The 23778-nt window shown below is 38.0% G+C and overlaps 1 protein-coding gene across 6 annotated transcripts in view; it reads left to right on the forward strand.

Annotated features, from left to right (window-relative positions):
- The window catches only part of MRPL39 (mitochondrial ribosomal protein L39), a 238319-nt gene that overhangs the window by 138640 nt on the left and 75901 nt on the right, over positions 1 to 23778 (forward strand). The window contains exons 11-12 of one of the 6 annotated variants that reach the window (XM_050784750.1): positions 2464 to 2518; positions 12856 to 13298. The exons of 3 other annotated variants lie outside the window; for them this stretch is intronic. In XM_050784750.1, the coding sequence (XP_050640707.1) occupies positions 2464 to 2518; positions 12856 to 12990 (190 nt within the window). In that variant the 3' untranslated portion in view covers positions 12991 to 13298. Of the gene's footprint in view, positions 1 to 2463; positions 2519 to 12855; positions 13299 to 23778 lie in introns of those variants that run through there. 2 more of the 6 variants (XM_050784754.1, XM_050784751.1) reach the window with 2 other exon arrangements.

The following is a 23778-nucleotide window of genomic DNA, read 5'->3' on the forward strand; positions in this document are numbered from 1 at the left end:
ACATTCCTCAATTGTAGATCAGGAATATGAGGTTTTTGTCTTTTGAAGCTGAGGGAAAAACTTCACAAACATCTATTATAAGAATTACTTATTATTTGTCTTAAATGAACATATCCAAAATACCGAAAATAGAGTGAACAGCATCAAGTATTCTACATATTCATCCCCTGTATGAGTCAGTTCTCACACTGCTATGAAGAAATACTCAAGACTGGGTAATTTAACTCACAGTTCTGCATGGCTGGGGAGGCCTCAGGAAATTTACAATCGTGGAGAAAAAAGAAGTGCGCATGTTCTTCACAGGGCAGCAGGATGGAGTGAGTTCAAGAAGGGAAAATTCCAGACACTTATAAAACCATCAGATCTCATGAGATTCACTCACTATCACAAGAACAGCATGGGGGAAACCGCCCCCATGATCCCGTTACCTCCACCTGGTCCCACCCTTGACACATGGGCGTTATTGGGATTATGGGGATTGCAATTCAAGATGAGATACAGCCAAACCATATCACCCACCTTCCAACAATTATCAACAATTCTGCCAATCTTAATATATCTATTTGTTCACACCCTGCTTTTTTGTTTTGGTGTATTTTCAGATGGAAGAAAATATTTTTTATCTGTGAAGACTGATTAGACTTTGTATTTTATTGAGGTTTCATATAATACAAATAAAAGAACAAAAGGATAATAATTTAACAAAGCAAAAAGAATACTAGTGCTTTCCTTTTATTTGATGGATGGAAAATAACCTTTGGGACATTAAAATCTTGCTCCACTTACACAATTCAACATTATGATTCACTGACATTTTGCATTAATGATCTCACAACATAGAATTTCTTAATTTCATTCTTGTGCTGATCTCAAGAGACACTTGAATGTAAGGGAATGGACTCCTTGACTCAGTCCTGGCACATACTAATCTAATTTCTGTGTCTATTTTTTACCTGTTCTGGATATTTCATGTGAATAGAATCATACAATACATTGTTTAACTTAGCAAAATATTTTCAAGGTTCATCCATGTTGTATCAGGCATTAGTACTTCACTTCTTTCTGTCACCAAGTATCCATTGTGTGAATACACCACATTTTATTTATCCATTCATCAGTTGATGGACATTTGAAATTTTTCCACTTTTTTGCTATTATGAATAATGCTGGCATAAAAGTACAAATTTTTGAATATACGTATGGTTTTGTTTCTCTTGACATATTCCTGGGAGTAGAATTATTGGATCATATAGTAACTTATATGATTAACCTTTTGAAGAACTGCCCAACTATTTTTTTAACTGGCTGCACCCTTTAAAAATTCCTCCTGGAACATATCAGGGTAATCTGTACATTTTTTAAGGTTACATTGTGTATCTATGCCATGGCTTTGTATATAATGGACAACTACTGAATATTGTTGAATGAAACAATGAATGATAACAATGAAAAGTTAAATTCTAATATATAATCTTCTTAAAAGTTAATACCCAATATACAAAAAGTAAGTACTTAATACACTGAGTTCTGCCAATACATGACAAGTGTGTTTTTCTGTAGTAAATCTGAAATATCAGTAATAGCTGCCTGTATTAGTTTGTTCTCGTGCTGCTATGAAGAAATACCTGAGATTGGGTAATTTATAAAGGAAAGAAGTTTAGTTGACTCACAGTTCAGCATGGCTGGGGAGGCCTCAGGAAACTTACAACCATGGCAGAAGGGGAAGCAAACACATCCTTCTTCACATGGTGGCAGGAGAGAGACGTGCAGAGCAAATGGGGGAAAATCTCCTTATAAAACCATCAGATCTCATGAGAACTCACTCACTATCATGAGAACAGCACGGGGGAACCGCCTCCATGATGTAATCACCTCCCATGAGGTTCCTCTCACAACACATAGGGATTACAAGTTGGATTACAATTCAAGGTGATATTTCGGGTAGGGACACAGCTAAACCATATTACTGCCCGTCTTTGTTTGAGCTGCTGTAACAAAATACCCTATACTGGGTAGCTTAGAAAGAACATGTAGGCAAACCCAAACAAAAACTATCTGTGTAAAATAATAAAAATACTGTCTAATTAGTGAAGTTTCCTGTGCGACCAGTCATTTTGTTTGGTATTTTTATCTTTCTCCTCAGGCAGCTGGTGTACTTTATGTGCCTGGTGATCATTGGCTGGCCACTCATATTTAAGAGAAGAGGACTGGCTTGCAGCTCCCTCTTCCTGGTGCAGTGGTGATGTGATGGCAAGCTCTCTCTGTGTGTGGTAGAGTTGAGTGGGAAGTGGCATTCCTCACTTCAGGATGAAAAAGAGTAGGCTGCTAGACTGTGGGTCTCAAAATTCCAGATAAGGAGAGATTTACTGTGGGCATCAATATTCACCTTCAAAACATTAGCTTACCTAGATATTCAGTTTATAAAGAAAAGGCTTTTTTTTTTTTTTTAATTTTTTTACACAGGAGACAAAAGCACATGACTCTGAATGGGGTGAAAGAAGCTGATGAAGGTTGCCAGGTGGGTTAGTATTCTTTCTAGAACACCTGTTCTGTAATTAGTGTATCTTTTTCTTGCTTCTTATGAAACTAAAACTGAATTTCCGTAAGGATAATGGTCATTTAATTGTCTTCTAAACTGGCATATTTTGAGATAAATGGGGGCTTCTATTAATTATTCTAGGAAAAAAAGACTGCCCTAGAAAATCATGATGCAAGATGTTTCAACTATATGATTGGCTTTTAACTTTGCAGATACTTAGCAGTTTACTGCTCTAACTTTTCCTGCTTGTTTTATCGACCCACTTCCATTTATGTTTGATCTTTCAGAAATATGTTGACATTTCTTATTTGTTGGTAAAGTATGCACACACACCTCCATTTCCCTGCCATGTTATCTTTTTTTTATGACTTTGTTCTATTTTATATGGCTTTGTTGTATTTTATACTTGTATCCTTTTTTTTTTAATCAGTAGGGTTTTGCGAGGTATTGGAGACAAATATGTGTGCAAAATCGCATGTAGAATTGATATAATTTTAAAGAAAATTAGTTCAACTTTGGTATCTGTGGATTTCATTGATGCCACCAGTGAGGCTGTATTAATTATGGTTTATGTTAATATCAGGGGCTGACAAAAATGAATAGTTATTAAGTATACAGTGTTGATAGTTAGAATTAGAACCAGAATATATGCCCTCTAGGTGGAGAAAAAGACTTTAAGCCAGGATTAAAGCACTTGTATAGCATTCGTATAATAAAGAATTTTGCTAATATAACCAAATTGGGCATGAGGTCAGTACCAAATAATGAACAGCCTGAGTTGAAAAACATTTTAAAAGAAATGCAAATTTTAAGCTTTTACATGTGCACTCCATTGCTCTCTGAGCAATGGACATTTCAGGCAGAAGGTGTATGAAGTGCAATAATCTGAGCAAGGAGCTTGACTGCTCTGTTCAAAGAACAGTGACGAGTGATGAGCCCAGTTTAGTTAAGGAGAAATGAATAAGGGAGGAGGGAGGAGGAGATGTAGTCAGAGAAATAATGGGGCCAACTCATGTAGGTCCTGGTATACCATGGTAAGGACTCTTAGTTTTTATTCTGAGTGAGATGGGAAGCCATTGAAAAGTTGTGAATAGATTATGTTTTCATGGAATCTCTATGTCTGTTCTTTGGAGAATATGCTGAAACTGGACAAACTTATTATAAAACAGTAGGTCAGGTAGAAGGTAGTTGCAATAATACAGGCAAAAGTTATTGTGTCTTGAACCAAATTGATGTTTTGTGACAAACAGCCAAGTTCTGGATCTATTTTGAAGATAGAGAAAGTAGGGTACATTGACAAATTTTGTGTAGATAAGGAAAGACATACAGAACAGTGCCGAGATTTACATGTCCTAGTTAGATATGAGCTGTATGAGGACAGGAGTCATATATGCTTGTTCAGTATTTTATCCTTTTCTAGTATCTAGTTCACAGACAGCAATAAGAAGTACTGAATGAATGAATAAAACATTCATGAGGACACTGTATCAGAATTTGTATATAAAGCAGAGATCCCTCTTTTCTAGGCTACCAAATTCTTGATCTTTCTCAAAGTTCTTCTTCTCAGGCACAGGGATGGAACATATATGGATTCTTCCTTTTCGGATCCAGGTGCTTCTTTCAAATGTCCTCCTGTCAGTCTCACTCTGGTGGCTGTCACCCTATAGGGCAGTGATTGGTTATTCTTTACCTTTCTAGATTATGCAGGGAAAGGTGTTGTGTAGACCAGCTTCCTCTGTTTCCTCCAAGATTCAGACTACTCAAACTGCATGTTCATTCTCAGAGAGAAAGAGGGGCCATATCCCATTTTCTCAAGATCCAATGCATTCTCTCATTTGTTTTTTGAAAGAGTCTTTGTATTTTGAAAGAGTGACTTCTGACCTCTCAAGGAAACTTTCACAACATGAGTCTTCAGAGCCCTTGAGCCCTCGATTTGGCACTACCTGTAGCACAGAGCACCCCAATCAAGGGCCTAATGAGTCATTTTAATCCTGTTACTCTGGTAATTTTCTATTATGGGTATAACACAGTTATTTTCTTAGTGGTGCCTAGAAACAGTGTATGTTGACCTAGTTACAAATCTTCTTTACATAGTACAATACTACACAGGGTGGGAAAATCTATTTGAACATATTTTAGAGTAAAATGATATAATAAAGAATAAAACTCAAAATTCTACTTTCAATGTTTTGGCCATAGGGAAAGGTGACGAATCCAATTAATAAGGCTTATGATTATCAATAAAAAAGTATATAAAGGATAACAGAATAAAGTTTTGAGTGTTAGTTTTCAAAAGTGCATTTATCCCTGTGACAATTTTTAAAGTTGTTGGAGAGATGGTACTGACAAATATGTCAGAATGCCCTAGAAATTAAGGGTATCACTTTAGCAACTGAGAGAGGTAATTCTGAAATTTGAACAGGAAAAAAAAGAGAAAAGAAGAGAAAAAGTTGTTACCTTCAGAAGAACCAAGCCATTGCAAATATGCCCCTGTTAAGTTGATTGGATTGCTGTGAAAATGTCAAGCATCTCTGTGCTAATTGCTTAGAACATCCTTCTATTTACTACTTAAAGAATGAGTAAAGTGTGAAAAAGTGCCTTCGATCTAGATTTCTGAATGTACACTGGTATGTTCATTTTAGGCATCATAATGGTAAATATGTAGAGCATGTTTCAAATTTTTCAGTTAATCCTTCTATAAAGACAACCTTTATTCAAGGAATCTCTAGTGAGGGTGAGGTTATCATAGACTTTTCTTGCTAATTTTGGGTTGCAAATTTCTAGCCAACTTTCTATAAAAATGTAATATGAGACAAATATGAGAAATAAATGACATTTCTTCTTCTTTGTGGGATCCTGTGCTTCATAAGAAACATTGGATGAGTTTCCGTACTCCAGTTTAGAAAAACATATTGGGGCTATAGCTTAAAAACAACACTTGGTGATATTTTAGCAACCTTTGGTGAACTCCAAGAAAATGGGACTGAAATGTTTCTCAAACTTTATCATAGCTAATCAAACTTAGAATCAAAGAATATGTAGGCTGAGTAAAAGTTTCCACATAGAAGAAAATCTTTTTTTTTTTTTTTTGTTAAATGTGACTTATGGCCCATTTTAATATTTTTTTCTCACTTCCCTACTTTGTTACGTTCTATTCCCAAGCCTTTGGGTTAGTCCTTATTCTTAAATTCATACATGCCCTGTATTGTGCTGTAATTCATTCTTGGATGCTGACTCTATTACAGAATGATTTGAAAAAAGTGATTGTTCATTTTTTTCATTCATTGTCATTAAACCAATCAAAAACGATAGACTTGTCACGGGGTTTCTGGTTGTTTTAGTCTGATTGGGCAATCATACCAAAATACCAGAGACCGGTTGACTTGAACAAGGGAAATTTACTTTCTCATAGTTTGGAGGCTGGGAGGTCCAAGATCGAGGTGCCAGCCAGTTGGGCTACTGGTGAGAGCCTGCTTCCTCGCTTGCAGATGGCTGCCTTCTCTTTGTGTGCTCACATCACCTCTCTTCAGGTGCACATGCCTGGAGAGAAGGAGAGAGGTCTCTCTCTCTCTTCCTCTTCATAGGAGCCACTGTACTATCAGATTAGGGTCCCACCCTTACGACCTTATTTAACCTTAATTACCTCCTAAAGACCCTGTCTCCAGATACAGTCACATAAGGCATTAGGGCTTCAACATATGAATTCAACATGTGAATTGGAACACAGTACAGTCCATTGCACTGATCTGTCAACAGATCTGTGTCAGTATTTCCAGTGGTTTATTATGCTGATAGTGTTTCAGTTTCTGCAATCAACATTTACAGAACTGTACTGACACTTTGCTAGACTCGGGGCATATACTCCGTACCTGATACTATGCTAGATTTGAGGCATTATAAAAATATATAAAAGAGTCTCCTGATTTTAAGCTTATAGTCTGATATATATATATCTGTGTGTGTGTGTATATATATATATGTCTGATATATATATCCACAAACATCATTAATAGTTCTGAAATAAGTAGTATCAAATAGACTAAGAGTAAGATTGCAGTTAATACACTTTAAAAACCCACTCTGATATCAGTACCACTATTAGACCTTTCCAAGGCTGTCCTGTGGTTAATTTCTTAAATTAGGTGATAAAAGTTCAGGAGATACCCTGAATATATAAGCGTTGAGGCTAGCTCTGTCCTGCCAGTTTCCTTGGTATTAGGTTTGAAAGCTGTTTCTATGTGTGTTTGCCCTTTTATTAATCTTAGTCAGTGGACCCACCTTTTCCTTTTTACACTGGTGTGTCAATGGCCTTTCCTTGTAATAACAGTTGACATAATCCTGTTGAACTGAAAGAAAACACTACTAAGGAAAACACTGAATCTTTCCAACTTTCTCAGACCTCTGTATGGAGGAATGTAGGTTTTGAGCCAGGGTCAAGCAGAGAAAGAGATACCAGTGTACAACCAAATAGTTCAGGCTCTTGGGCACTCTTTGCTTTGTTTGAGATTGACATCATTACCCTTACTCTATTCTCATACTGAATTGGAATTACAATATATTTTTTAACCTGTCTGACTGGCAAATGTTCAAACCAGCAATAACAACCAATGCTGGCAAATAGTCAAGGATATGAGCATTCCCTCGCTTTTATGAGAGAAGCATGAATTCCTCAATTTGTTTTGGAAAATAAATCTAGCAGCAACTATTTGAATTAAAACATCTATACATTATACAGGAATTCAAATTATTGAATTATTACAAAAATCACACTTGATAATAACATATATAGACATAATACTATTTGTATCATTGTAGTGACAATAAATCATAAGCTGTCTGAATGTCCATCAATGGGTAACTGATTAAATCATGGCACTTGTGCATGTTCGTGCACACACACACACGCAGTGGAAAATGATGCAGCTCTTAAAGAGAATCATATTTAGTTGTATTGGGACATATAAATGTCCCAAATGGGAGGGATGTTCACGATACACAGTGAGATTTACAAAAGCAAAATCAGAGTGAAATGAATAATACCAATACATTTAAAAAATCAAAATCTAAAAACATGGGGCCAGGCGCAGTGGCTCATGCCTGTAATCCCAGCACTTTGGGAGGCCGAAGCGAGCAGATCACTTGAGGTCAGGAGTTTGAGAACACCCTGGCTAACATGGTGAAAACCCATCTCTATGAAAATTAACTGGGTGTGGTGGTGCATGCCTGTAGTCCTGGCTACTCGGGAGGCAGAGGTTGCGGTGAGCAGAGATCGTGCCACTGCACTCCAGCCTGGGAGACAGAGAGAGACTCCATCTCAAAACAAAAAACACCTAAAAACAGCTTTTGTACTTGACCAAAGAGAAAATGGGATCAAGTACATACCCAGTTCTTCACATATGTAAACTAAGGGAGGTATAGGAGGATTTTTGACTTTTCACTCATTTGTATATTCACTTATATCAGAAATGGAAAGGCACAAAGAAGAAAAGAAGAGGAACACCATCCTGTTGATGGATGCTGGGTGAAAGAAGGGCTGGACCCCAATATGACAGTAGATTCATTCCACTCCCCTAAATGAAAATGAGTGGCTGTCTCTGATTTTTTGAGCACAGGGATTTGGAGGAGGATGGTGACTGAGGAGGAAGAAAACATGGCTGGAAGACCCAAGTCTTCAGTTGGGTCTTATTGACAGGGCCTCCCCTGTACAGTTGTCTTTTATATTGGCAGGGCACCTCTCTCTCTAATTATGTTCAGGAGAAGTTCTGCCCATATTTGTGCCAAGTTCCCAAGGTGGGGAGGATGAGGGCAGTAAAGGGATATAGATGAAAGAGGGTGTATCTACTCCAGGTATAAGCAGAAACTTTCAGGTGAGCCAAGAAATTCACCAGATGTCCAGGCTTCCCTTTCTTCCTCCACCCACAGAACCAAGCACCAATTTGCGTGTGGGGGTGTCACTGTCCAAAGATTTGCTAGGAGAAGAATATGGTAAGATAATATCTGAGGTTATTAATCTATGCTTTTTATTCTCTCTATACATATTTTTCTCTGCCTGCTCCTCCTCATTTAGGAAGGTTAACTGGCCCTGGGAAGCGTAACATAGGTAATGTTTCTGGCTGTTAATTTTCACTTACTTAAATCTGAAGAAGTCAGGTAACATTTCCAGAGCAGGGAACATTAAGGAGGATTTGTGGGCCTAAATGACGTGTCTTGGCCAGAGACAGGATGGAAGGTGAATTTTCCAAGGTAGAAAGAGATCCCCGTGGGAATAGGGGAGTGTAGGGAGGAGGAGAGAGGAATGTCAGTGGGAGCCAGTAGCTAGGGTCAGTGCCCTGCTTCCAACTACATGAAGAAAGGCATGGAAAGATCCTAAAGAGAAAGTGGATGCTCAGTGTTGAGGCAGATGAAACTAAGAGGAGCCATTCTCCCGATGGTGGACATTTTGGAATTACAAAAAACAAAAAAACAAAAAGAAGTGCTGCTGGGAGCATTCTTGTGTCCCTGTGCAAAGTGTGTCTGGATTTTATGCCTTAGAAGTTGACTTGCTGAGTCCTGAATTTCCAACTTTACTAGATAGTGCAAAAATATTTTCCAAATCATACCAGTGTACTCTTTCAATCTCTTATATTTTTCTTCTCAAATGTATGCTATACTGCCTATAGGGAAATGTCAATGTTCATTAATTATCAGTCATTAAAAATTTGTAAGTTTCCTGTCTCCCCTACTTCCTTGCCATTACTTGTCATTGTCAGACTTTTGAAAATTTTCCAGTCTGATGGACATGAAAGAGTATCTTGTCTTAATTTGCATGTTTCTATTACCAGCAAGTGACAGCTTTTTTCCACATATCTTTGTTGGCCATATAGAGCTCCTCTTCTGTGAACTGAAGGTTTATATTTATCTATCTACTGGACTTTTTGTAGTTTCCTCATTTATAGGATTTTAAAAATATTCTAGATTGGAACTATTTTTCAAATGTCTTCTAAATATCTTCTGTCACTTGCTTGCCTTTTAACTTGGTTTGTAGTGTTGAATGTATAGAAATTTAAAATGCTAATGTCATTAAATTTATTCTTTTTTATTTTGTACTTAATGGTTTGCTGTGTTATTTCTTTATTTCAATAGACTCAATTTTTTAAGAGCAGTTTTAGGTTCACAGTAAAATAGAGTAGAAGATACATAGGTTTCCCTTATACCTACCTCTACCTCTGCGTAGGCATAATTTCCTTCATTTTCAATATCCAGCACCAGAATGGTACATTTGTTACAATTGATAAACCTTTTGATAATATTTTGATAAATCTTTTCTAACTTTAATGTTATGAGAGAGCCGCCTACATTTTCTCCTAAAATTTTTAAGGGATGCTTTTAGTCTTTAATCCATGTGGACTTCCCATTGGTATATAGAATGAGGAGAAACTTGATTTTCTGATACATTTTAAAATCTGTTTCTAAATTAAATGAGACCAGACCATCCTACTGGCAGATTCACCTGTGTCCCCACTGAAAGATTCAGGATAGTAAAGCAGTTCCTAACAGGCATTACGACAGGACATTGTGGGTTTATCACTGGACTCATGGATGGGTCTCAGAAACCAAAGAACAGGCCAGGGTATTACCAAGGTTAGTGAGTGGCATGACTTTTCCATGTCATGGATGTTGACTAATTAGGCAACAGGGACATTCAGATTGAAAAGAGGTATAGCTGGCCTGTCCTTACAACTGGATATTAGGATTTGTCAAAACAACTGACAAAGCAGCCACCACAGCAGAGCAAACATGGCAGAACTAACACAGTCGAAGTGTTTTCCAAGCCAATGTACACAACCTAGAGGAGAATATTTACTGGGAAAGGTTTCATCCCTCTAATATCATTAATTTATGCTATGTATATTGTAACATTTTTAAGTTCTTAAAATATTTTAATATAGTGGGATGTAGTACAGAGAAGGGAAAAATCATTTTTAATTGTTTGGTTGGAAAAATGAGATTTTTGTGTATTCCCCCCCAAAAAATATACAATACAAATAATAAATTTTAATAATTTTTTTTGAGACATAGTCTCACCCTGTCACCCAGGCTAAAGTGCAGTGGTGTGATCTCAGAGCTGGGATTACAGACATGTGCCAACATACCTGGGTAATTTTTGTATTTTTAGTTGAGATGGGGTTTCACCATGTTGGTCAGGCTGGTCTCGAATTCCTGGCCTCAAGTGATTTGCCTGCCTTGACCACCCGAAGTGTTGGGATTATATCATGAGCCACCATGTCTGGCCCAATTTTGATACCTTGAGCAGGGATCACAGTTTTTCTTATAAAAATTCTTCCTCATAAGTAAAACAACTACATGGGATTTCATGGCTGTTTTGGTATTTATATAACTCTTTAAGGAAAATAAAACTTTAGTTATATATAAAACCTTGAGTTATATAAATAACTTTATTGAGTTATATACAGTTATAATGGCATTATGTGCTCTAGAGTAAAATCGCAATGTCCATTGTCTCACTGATCGTAATTAAAAACTATAACCCAGAATCCAGTTTGTAATTTCCAAGATGACTGGCACTGTAAGTATTTGAAACATACTTGATCTTTGTGAAAAAAAATTTAATGAAAATAATTAGCTGGGAATATCCCACATGTATTCTAAATCCCCCAGTTGGTTTAGGTAATTTTTCTTATTCTTCCACAACACATGGTATTCTTTCTATGAATGACATCAGTTTGGAAATACCCCATGGTTTTCTGAGTTATAAATGGGTATCTCAGTATGAACTCCTGATTATATTATGATTCATACTTTCACTTCTGTTTTTTTATACTATCATTTTGAAAAAGTGAAAATGAAACTATGTCTCACTGGCCAAGAGTTCACAAGGGAGAGAGAAAAGCAAAGTTTAATGGAATGATTTTCAAAATACTGAAGGACTGTGGTCTGAGAATATTGTAAAGACCATTTCTTAAGGAAAAGCAATGTAGTTGGGATCAAAATAAAAAAATGCTCTTTGAGAGTTTCTCTGGAACTTTAGAGTGTCTACTGTCAGAGTTTTGTTTCACATAAGAGCATTGATTATGATTTCTTCTGGCATTTATTTCTTTATTTATTATTTATGACTCTTAAAACTTGTTTTTCTTGGTGGAACTAGGTTATGAACCCTAGCATTTTAATTCCAGAATTTGTTCTCTTAAGTATTACACTATAGTAGCAATTTGATGGTAACCCTAAGGAAAGAAAGAAAGAAAGAAGAAAAGAAGGAAGGTGTGGAAAGTCCCAGAATGACTCCAGGTCTGAGAGCATTTATTCAAACTGCAAATTTTCTTAGGGCAGGGGTCATGCTAGCTCTGGCTGTGTTCCCTGCACCTCAATTCCTGGCACATAGCAACGCCTGACAAATATTTGTTGAATAAATGAGTACAGTAGCTTAAAAGCAAATTTTTGTACTTCATGGTTTTCTGTAGAAAGCCACAAGAAAAAATTTCATCTGAGGTCTCAGCATTCTAGTAACTATGAAGTATTAAGACTTGTATGAGTTCCCCTTATGAGAGCCTGAAAGTATTAGTATCATGAGGTATGAGGTTTAAGGCTAGATGCCTAAATGGCATCTCATTCTTTATTAAGCTGGACTTGTAGCATGGGAATTTTGTCAGGGATTATAAGACCTTTATAAAGATTAATGTGATTTTAAAAATTATTAGCTTAGGCCGGGTAAGGTGGCTCACACTGTAATCCCAGCACTTTGGGAGACTGAGGTGGGCAGATCCCTTGAGCCCAGGAGTTTGAGACAAGTTTGGGTAACATGGTGAAACCCTATCTTTGCAAAAAATACAAAAATTAGCCGGGTGTGATGGTGCATGCCTGTAGTCTCAGGTACTTGGGAGGCTGAGAGGTAAGAGGATTGCTTGGGCCCGGGAGGTGGAGGCTGCAGTGAGCTGTGATTGCACCACTGCACTATGGTCTGGGTGGCATATAGCAAGGCCTTGTCTCAAAAAAAAAAAAAAGTAAAAAAAAACTTATTAAGAGGAAATTTACATCCTTGGGCTGCTTGTCACCAAATGGTGATTCTTAACAAATAATTATGTCTTGTGGGTCAAGTGGGTCAATATGTGTTTTTAAATTTTATTTTATGTATTTGTATTTTGAGGGTGTCACTACTGTTACTCAGGTTGGAGTGCAGTGACACCATCATAGCTCACTGCAGCCTCCACCTCCCTGGGCTCAGAGGATTCTCCCCACTCAGCCTCCCGAGTAACATAGGTGTGTGCCGCCATGCTGGGCTGATTTTTCTTTTCTTTCTTTCTTTCTTTTTTGTTTTGCAGAGATGGAGTCTGGCTGTATTGCTCAAGCTTGGTCTCAAACTCCTGAGCTCCAGCATTCCACCCCGCCTCATCCTCCAAAGTACAGGGATTGCAGGGGTGAGCCACCCTGCCTGGCAATATGTGTTTTTTAAATGAATAAATTAATTCTTCACCTTCAAATCTCCTCTCAGACCAATTTTTTTCTCTACCAACCTTGCTTTGATGATTATATTTCAAATATACCAACTCCTTTAGGTTAAGGCATTGAAGAATGGGTTGTCTAGGAGAGGATATCACCTGTTTTTAACTTTCATTAACATTTTAAGATGCAATAGTCCAACAGACCAGTGAAGCAGTTACTCCACGCATTTCTAAGAACAGAAGAGGTATATGAGTATGTAAGTGTTGAAGAATAAAAAGAATGGCTGCATATCTGCAGTAGCCAATGTGACATGTGAAGAACGTTTAGTGGAGAATAGAAAAGTTATTTCTTCCAAGAATTGTTAAGAGGGCTTCACAACATCCCTTAAAATGTTAGAATATTCTAATGTCAGTTATACCAGTAACCTGGTCTGAAGATGATATTGAGAATATGCTGAGAATAATAATGATATTAATAAAAATGCTTATTATTTTAAGTAATGATATTTTGTGATCTCTTGTTAATCAGCAATTGATTACCAGAACAAGATTGTTGTAAGAATTAAAAGGATATTATTGAAAAGAAAGCCAAACAGTGAGATTTTCTTTGAAAGCTTATGGAAATTGACTGCAGCAAGATGGGTCATCTTCATGAGATAAAAGAGTTTATGAGTCAGTAAGACTTGACTTGTAACTTGTCAAATATTTTTGAAATAAATAATGTGTTATACAGATAGGGAGTTGGTTCACCTGGCATATGAAAAAATAAAACAAAGAATCTATGAGGTACATTATGGCAGAAAAATCTAGCAAAATCGGGTTCCAAGTTTTTTCCTTTCTGATGACAGATGTTGAAATTGTAGCATCAGTCATTCTTTGCTTGGTGTCACTAAGCATCTTGTTTAAATCAACCTTCCACTTACTCTGAATTCAAGTCAAGTAATCAACATTGGGTTGGTGCAAAAGTAATTACAGTTTTTGCCATTACTTTGAAAGGCAAAAGACGCAATTACTTACAATTACTTTTGCCCTAACCTAATATTTCAATTCTAATTTGACTTCCGATATAATTTTACAAGAAAGGGATGCTTTAGCTAGAGATCCCCCCTTGGCAGTTGTATTTCTTGTTGTAATTAATAAGATGGCTTTTTGTTTGTTTGTACAGAAGTCTCTTGAATAGAGTTTCTGTGAATTATAATTCCCAAGTTTGACAGAATTTGACACCCTGACGAGATTGAGTTTTTGAATTGACAAGGCTGAGCAAGAGAGTTAGGCCTGCAATGGCTTCCCAAGGTTGTTGCCACTTGGATGACTTCTCCTGTTCTCTAGCTTCTGGAGGGGACACAGTGTGATGAGTACCTGGTAATAAGCATGGCATGGGGTGGTGGTGTGCTGCAGATGTTAGTTCCTTCCCATTCCAAAGTGTTTCTCCAATAGCTTGTATGAGGATGAGGGAAAGAAAATAATGCACTTGAGAAGAAGCAAAGTAGGAAGAAAAAGGAGACCTATTTGTTGCAAGCAAATTTTACTGACATAGCAAGCTCTGAAAGAAATCTGTCATGAGTATTGATCAGGTGTAATGGTTAATTTTAGGTGTCAACTTAACTGGGTCATGGGGTGCCCAGGCATTTGATCAGATATTATTCTGGGTATATCAATGAGGGTGTTTTTGGATGCATGAGATTAATATTTAAACTGATAGACTGAATAAGGCAAATTGTCCTCCATGATGTGGATGGGCCCACATGGTTTGATCCGTTGAAGACCTGAAGCGGACAAAGGCTCATGTTCCCATGAATTAAAGGAAGCTTTTTCTGCCTGAGTGCCTTTGAGAGGGGACATTTTTTTTCCTGCTTTTGGTCCCTCACTGAAACATTGGCTTGCCCTGAGTCTCAAGCCTGCCAGCCTGAGCACTGGAACCATTAGCTCTCCTGGGTTTCCAGCTTGCTGACTTCAGATCTTGGGATTTGTCAGCTTTATACTCACGTGAGCCATTTCCATATAATATATCATATTTCCATACCTCCTATTGGTTCTGTTTCTCTAGAGAACCCAGACTAATACATCAGATGCCTTTGTAATATGTCATATTACCAGGAAATTTTACTTTTGCAAATGAATCACATCTTTAATGTACTCACTGGCAAGGCAAATTCTTTCCATCTAGATTTTTGTGACCCAGGGTGAATGTGTTTCCTATTTTTTTCCTTTCATAAGGATACATCTCACTAACACTTTTCCAATTCATCTTCAGTAACTGAATTAAAGAATTTGGTGTACTCTTATGACACAGATGCCTGTGGTTCATCTCATCTGGTTTGTTTTGTTTGTGATGCTGCCACATTTCCTTTCCCTTAACAGGCTCTTCCCTCCAGTCCCCAGACTAAACCTTGGACCATCTCTCCACTGGCCCACAGCTACAAAGTCAACAGCTCCACAACTTGCAAGTCTTGCCAAAGTGTTTTAAAGGATGATTTATTAAAGGAAAACCTAAATTAGCAATTGGATATATTCCACTATAATAACTTAAGACCATGCATTAATTCTACAACGACTTACTGAGCACCAGTAGGCCAGGCTGGGTAAACAAAGGTAAAATAAGCAGACTTTTTCCTTGAAGAGGGGAGGTAGGAAAACAGATATGAAGACTAAGAGGAAAAGAAAAGTACCCGATATTCATTGACCATCTAGACTTTACCAGGCACTCTGTGAGGGGCTTTCCAATGAATCTTTATAACAGCTCTCTAAGGGAGATACTATTATCTCTCATTTATGTATGAGGAACCAAGGCTCAGGGAGGTTCTCCAGTTAGGAGCATAGAAATTATAGCTAGCACTCACTGAGCCTCAGTGACAGAGTGGAGTTAAAACCCTGGTCTGTCTGCTTTTTCGCTCTTCTTTCCACTTCACCTTGCCGCTCTGCTCTAGACCTTCACTGCCCAATGTGATGGCCACTAGCCACGTGTGATTATCCAGCACGTGAGATGTGGCCACTTCAAACTGATAAGTGCTATAAGCACAAAATACTAACAAGATTTCAAAAACATACTATGTAAAATATCTCTAATAATTTTTATATTGATTACATGTAGGAATAATAACACTGAAGATATACTGGTGTATTAGGGCTCTCCAGAGAAGTGGAGCTAATAGGAGATTATAATTAAATGTTATATATTTAATTTATATATGTAATAGGATATATACACATGCACACATGTATATACATCTGTGTATGCACACATGTACACATATGTGTATATATACATATATGTATATACACTATATATGTATGTATATGTAAATGCACGTGTTATGTATATGTAAACACATATATGTGCTATATACTTATGTATATGTAAACACACATGTATATATACATAATATATGTGTGTATATGTAGGTGTATATACATGTGTATATGCATAATATCCTGTTACGTATATACTACACACACACACACAAAGAGAGAGAATGAGAGAGACAGAGGAGAAAGGAATTTATTTTAAGGAATTGGCTCATGTAATTATGGAGGCTGGCAACTCTGATATTTGTAGACTGTGTCAGCAGCCTGGCAGTTAAGGTAAGAGTTGATGTTGCAGTTTTGAGTCAGAAATCCACAGGGCAGACTAGGCAGGCTGGTAACTCAGGCAGTGTTATGAACTGACTTGTGTCTCTCCCCCACATTCATATGTTGAAGTTCTAACTCCCAGTGAAATTGTATTTGGAGACAGAGCCTTTAAAGAGGCAATTAAGATTAAATGGGACTGCAAGTGTGGGGGGCTAATACAATAGAACACCAGGGATGTTCTTGAACAGAGAAAAGGCCTTGTCTGCAAGCCAAAAAAATAAAAAAAATAAAAAAAAAAAAAAGGGCCATGGAAGAAACCAAACCTGCCAATACCTTGATCTTGAACTTCCAGTTTCCAAAACTGTGAGAAAATATATTTCTGTTGTTTAAACCACTCAGTCTGTGCTGTTTTGTTGTGGAAGCCTGATATGGTTTGGCTCTGTGTCTTCACTCGAATCTCATCTTGAATTGTAATCCCCATCTTGAATTGTAATCCCCACATGTTGAGGGAGGGACCTGGTGGGAAGTGATTGGATCATGGGGGCAGTTTTCCCCATGCCATTCTCGTGGTAGTGAGTGAGTTCTCACTAGATCTGATGGTTTAAAAGTGTTTGGCAGTTCCCCCCACCTCTCTCTCCTGTTGCCTTGTGAAGAAGGTGCTTGCTTCCCTTTTGCCTTCCACCATAATTGTAAGTTTCCTGTGGCCTCCCTAACCATGCAGAACTGTGAGTCAATTAAGCCTCTTTCCTTCATAAATTTCCTAGTTTCAGGTAGTTTTTTATAGCAGTGTGAAAATGGACTAATATAGGAAATTGGTACTGGGAGTTGAGGCATTGCTATAAAGATACTTGAAAATGTAGAAGAGACTTTCGAATTGGGTAATGGGCAGAGGTTGGAAGAGTTTGGAAGGCTCAGAAGAAGACAGGAAGATGTGGGAAAGGTTGACACTTCCTAGAGACTTGTTGAATGATTTTTAACAAACATTATAGTGATATGAACAATAAAACTCAGGCTGAGGAGGTCTCAGATGGAGATGAAGAAATTGTTAGAAGCTGGAATAAAGATCACTCTTGCTATGCTTTAGCAAAGAGACTGGCAGCATTTTATCCCTGCCCTAGAGTTCTGTAGGACTTTGAACTTGAGAGAGATAGTTTAGGGTATCTGGCAGAAGAAATGTCTAAACAGTAAAGCATTGAAGATGCTTATTCTGGCTTTTTCTGAATGCATACAGTCATGTGTGTTAATGTAGAGATGATCTGAAATCAGAATTTATGCTTAAAAGGGAAGCAGATCATAAAATCTTGGAAAATTTGCAGCCTATCCATGTGGTAGAAGAGAAAAACCCACTTTCTGGGGAGAAATTCAATCCATCTGCAGAATTTTCCATAAGTAGCAAGGGGCTGAGAGTTAATAGCCAGGACAATGGGGAAAATGTCTCCGGGGCATGTCAGAGATCTTCGCAACATCTTCTCCCATTACAGGACCAGAGGCAGAGGAGGGAAAAATGATTTCGTGGGCCAGGCCCAGGACCCTGCTGCTCTGGGTAGTCTTGGGACATGGTAACCTGCATTCCAGCCTCTCCAACTCCAGCCATACCTAAAAGGGGCCAAGGTACAGCTCAGGCTGTGGCTTCAGAGTGCAAGCCCCAAGCCTTGGCAGCTTCCATGTGGTGTTGGGTCTGTATGTACACAGAAGACAAAGGCTGAGCTTTGGGAACCTCTGCCTAGATTTCAGAGAATGTGTGGAAACACCTGGATGTCCAGACAGAAGTTTGCTGCACAGGCAGAGCCCTCATGGAGAACCTCTACTAGGACAATGTAGAGGGGAAATGTGGGGTTGGAGCCCCCATACAGAGTTCCCACTGGGGCACTGCCTAATAGAGCTATAACAAGAGGGCCACCATCCTCTAGACCCCAGAAAGGTAGATCCACTGACAGCTTGCACCGTGCTCCTAGAAAAGCCACAAGCACTTAATACCAGCCCGTGAAAGCAGCTGTTGGGGGGGGGTGTATCCTGCATAGCCACAGGGCTGGAGCTACCCAAGGTTCTGGGAGCCCACTTCTTGCATCAGCATGCCCTGGATGTGAGACATGGACTCAAAGATTATTTTGAAGCTTCAAGATTTAATGAATGCCCTGCTGGGTTTTGGACATGCATGGGGCCTATGGCCCCTTTGTTTTGGCATTTGGAACAGGAATGACTGTACCCCCATTGTGTCTTGGAAGTAACTAACTTGCTTTTGACTTTACAGGCTCCTACATGGAAGAGACTTGCCTTGTCTCAGATGAGACTTTGGACTTGGACTTTTGGGTTAATGCTGGAATGAGTTAAGACTTTGGGAAACTGTTGGGAAGGCATGATTGGTTTTGAATTTGAAAAGGACATGAGATTTTGGAGGGGCCAGTGGTGGAATAATATGGTTTTCCTCTGTGTCCCCACCCAAATCTCATCTTAAATTGTAATTTCTCTGTGTTGAGGGAGAGACCTGTGGGAGGGATTGAATCATGGAGGCAGTTTCCCCATGCTGTTTTCACGATAGTGAATGAGTTCTCACTAGATCTGATGGTTTAAAAGTGTTTGGCAGTCCCCCACACCTGCTCTTCTGCTACCTTGTGAAGAAGGTGCTTGCTTCCCCTTCACCCTCTGCTATGATTGTAAGTTTCCTGAGGCCTCCCCAGCCATGTGAACTGTGAGTCAGTTAAACCTATTTCCTTTATAAATAAACCCGTCTTAGGCAGTTGTTTATAGCAGTGTGAAAATGGACTAATACAGAACCCTAGCAAAGATAATATGGGTAAATTTTTTATGCTACAGTCTTTTTTTTTTTTTTTTTTAAATAGGATCTCACTCTTGCCCAGGCTGAGTGTAGTGGCACAATCATGACTCACTACAGCCTCAACCTACCAGGCTCAAGTGATCCTCCCACCTCAGCCTCCTGAATAGCAACAACAGGCACGTGACACCATGCCTGGCTAATTTAAAACTTTTTTTTTTTTAGAGATGGGAATGTCTCACTGTGTTACCCAGCCTGGTCTTGAACTTCTGGGCTTAAGTGATCCTCCTACCTCATCCTCTCAAAGTGTTTGGATTACAGGCATGAGCCACCACACCAACCTCTATGTTACGGTCTTAGTTCTTAAGGCCTTCAACTGATTAGATGTGGCCCACCCATGATATGGAGTGTAATCTACTATACTGATTTAATTGTTAATCACATCTAAACAATATTTTATTGCATATATATATATTTATTGCAATATTCTAGACTTTTGTTCAACCAAGCAACTGGGCACAATAGGGTAGTCAGGTTGGCACATAAAACCAACCATCACAATTGGGTTCAATAAAGTGTAGCTTTAAAATTATTTTCACCTGTTACATTTAATTTTTGAAAATGTGGCTACTAGAACATTCAAAATTATGTATGTGGCTCACATTTATAGCTCACATTTTATTTCTATTGGACAGTGATGCTCTAGACATTTATGAAAACAAATGTGTTCCAAGGGAGTATGAAGGAATTATGGTAAAATATGCTTGAGGCAATTGGTGAAGGCTTTGCAGAGATGGTAAGATGATGAAAGCACAAATCCTTGCATCAGAATGCCTAGATTTGAATCTCTGCTCTGCCACTTCACTGTGATGCAGGACAAGAAACTTAACCTCTCTGTGCCTTGTTTTCCTCATCTGTAAAATGGGGTAGTAATTAAATCTTCTGCATGGGATTGTGGTAAGGGTTAAATGATTTCATGCATTTAAGCATTTAGAATAGTATCTGAGGCAGTAAATCTCTATAAATATTAAAGAAGGTCATGACTGACCAAAAACTGGACAGTTGAAGGGCTGGCCAGTTCCCTAAGGGATTATTGAAAAGGGATGAATTTCACAGGGAGGGAACATCTAACTCTCTTCTTTGGGCTTCCCTTTCTGTCTTACCACAGGAAGATCAGCAGTAGTCTCAATATGTTCTGTGGCTAAGAGTTCAATCACTTGCATTGAGTTTTTGCCTCAGTTGGTGAATAACCAACATGTGTCTGGCAAAGTGCTTGGCATCCCTTTTACTCCTCATTTTACCTGATCTCAGCAGCGCCCATCCCTGCAGGGCACAGACTCCTTTTTTAATATGTTGCTTTTATTTCTTAAAATCTGTGTAAATGGAGCCAGAGAGGAGAGAGAGGAAGGGGTGAAAACACTGAAGATGAGAAAATGGAAGACTAAAAGATATTTGCAAGACATTTGTTGGTCATACAGCAATTTGATTGTTTAAACAAACTTGGCATTGAGAGTTATACAGTTCATTTACTCAAAGAAGACGTCAGATTTTGCATTCCACTCCTTTGGGGACTAGTTGAGACATTAACATCCAAATATTACAAAATAAAATGAACTGAAGCATGAAATTAATATTTAGCATGCAGATTTACACAATTTTACTATTTAATAATAGTAGTTGATTTTTAAAGCCTACTGCTGACCAAAAATAATGCAGATTATGTATTGTAGGCCACCTACTTACTTCTCAAAAAATCCTGAGAGGTACTTAAATGCTTACCCTTATTTTTACAGTAGGACCTGCAGCTTAACAAAATTAAGTAACTGTTCAAGTTTGTACAAAGAGTACATAGCTAAGTCAGGAATTTCAACTGAATACATTGAGCCCCCATATTATAACACTTCAGCTTACAAAATATAGTCTCTGCAACTATCAACTTCAAAATGCATGTATTAATTCATCAAATGTTTACTCAGCACCTTCTTGTAAAGGCACCATCCTGGGCAGCATGTCCATTTGATAGTGTTTCCTTCTAAAACTGACATTTTTGAAAGTTAATCGCTTTAGAACTAAAGTGCAATTTGAATTATCACTGAATCCTCAGATGAGTTTTAGTTGCTGTTATTTTAATTCAAGGTGAATTAATCCAAATGAAAAATGTCCCAGGCATTCTACAAAATTTTTGCGCTTAATATTCAATTTTTTTTAAATCAGAAAGGATAATGTAACCTTAGTAGGTTGTATGTGTAACAACAGTTTATTCACCTCTCCTATGTTATCAGTTTTGTTTACATATAGCCACTCATAATACCTTCTTATGATCCTTTGTATTCCTTTAGTGTTGGTCAAAATGTCTTCTTTTTCATCTCTGATTTTATTTATTTGAGTCTTTTCAATTTTATCTTAGTTATTCTAGATAAATGTTTGTTAATTTTGTTTATCTTTTCAAAAAATAACTGTTTCATTGATCTTATAAATTATTTAAAAATCTTTATTTCATTTATTTCTGTTCTAAGGTTTATTACTTCACTCTTTCTACTAATATTGGTTTTAATTTGTTCGTATTTTTATAAAAGTGAGTTACCTTTAGTTGAAATTTCCAGTGAAAACTTAGAAATTGATCAATACCAAATTGATTTTTGTTTTTATTTCTGCCAGTAGATTGAAGTCTATCAAAGATTAAAAAATATTAATCCAAAGTTCAAAGGCTTAGCCTATGTTTGGTGATTATCTTACACTTTGTGCTCATAAACTATTTGGATTCTAAGCTTTCAATTGCATTTACACAAAGCACGTCAATGGATCGCTTCATTGTCTGGGTGTTTGTCCTTCTTGTTTGATTCTTCTTTTTCTATGGAATGGAAGCTATGCCAAAGGGAAGCTCCTACCTAGTCCCATTCCTCTCCTAATTGTTGAAAATATTCTACTCTTAAGAAGTATGAACACCAGTAAATCTATAAGCATGGTAAGTGTGACTATTTTCTTTTCTAAAATTTTGTGCTTTTCTACTATTTAAACTTATCATTTAGATTCGAGGGTACACGTGCAGGTTTGTTTTATAGGGAAACTCTCATGTTATGGGGGTTTGTTGTACAGATAATTTCATCACCTAGATACTAGGCCTAGTACCCAATAGTTATTTTTTTTCTCCTCCTCTCCTTTTTCCCATCCTCCACCCTGAAGTAGGCCCTAGTGTCTGTTGTTCACTTCTTTGAGTTCATGAGTTCTCATCATTTAGCTCCCACTTATTATTATTTTTTTAAATTATACTTTAAGTTCTAGGGTACATATGCATAATGTGCAGGTTTGTTACATATGTATACATGTGCCATGTTGGTTTGCTGCACGCATTAATTCGTCATTTACATTAGGTATTTCTCCTAATGCTATCCCTCCCCACTCCCCCAACCCCATGGCAGGCCCCAGTGTGTGATGTGCCCCCACCATGTCCAGGTATTCTCGTTGCTCAATTCCCACCTATGAATGAGAACATGCAGTGTTTGGTTTTCTGTCCTTGTGATAGTTTGCTCAGAATGATGGTTTCCAGCTTCCTCCATGTTCCTACAAAGGACATGAACTCATCCTTTTTTATGGCTGCATAGTATTCCATGGTATATATGTGCCACATTTTCTATTTATTTATTTATTTGAGCCAGAGTCTCGTTTTGTCGCCCAGGCTGGAGTGCAGTGGTGTGACCGGCTCACTGCAAGCTCTGCCTCCTGGGTTCATGCCATTCTTCTGCCTCAGGCTCCTGAGTAGCTGGGACTACAGGCACCCACCACCACGCCTGGGTAATTTTTTTCTTTTTAGTAGAGATGGGGTTTCAACATGTTAGCTAGGATGGTCTTGATCTCCTGACCTCGTGATCCACCTGCCTTAGCCTCCCAAAGTGCTGGGATTACTGGTGTGAGCCACTGTGCCCGGCCTATGTGCCACATTTTCTTAATCCAGTCTATCATTGATGGACATTTGGGTTGGTTCCAAGTCTTTGCTATTGTGAATAGTGCCACAGTGAATGTATGTGTGCATATGTCTCTATAGTAGCATGATTTATACTCCTTTGGGTATGTACCCAGTAATGGGATCGCTGGGTCAAGTAGTATTTCTAGTTCTAGATACTTGAGGAATCGCCACACTGTCTTCCACAATGATTGAACTAGTTTACAGTCCCACCAACAGTGTAAAAGTGTTCCTATTTCTCCACATCCTCTCCAGCACCTGTTGTTTCCTGACTTTTTAATGATCGCCATTCTAACTGGTGTGAGATGGTATCTCATTGTGGTTTTGATTTTCATTTCTCTGATGACCAGTGATGATGAGCATTTTTTCATGTGTATGTTGGCTGCATAAATGTCTGTCCTGAATGGTATTGCCTAGGTTTTCTTCTAGGGTTTTTATGGTTTTAGGTCTAGCATTTAAGTCTTTAATCCATCTTGAATTAATTTTTGTATAACATGTA

Source organism: Macaca thibetana, chromosome 3 (genome assembly GCF_024542745.1).
Source record: "Macaca thibetana thibetana isolate TM-01 chromosome 3, ASM2454274v1, whole genome shotgun sequence".
Lineage (NCBI taxonomy): Eukaryota > Metazoa > Chordata > Mammalia > Primates > Cercopithecidae > Macaca > Macaca thibetana.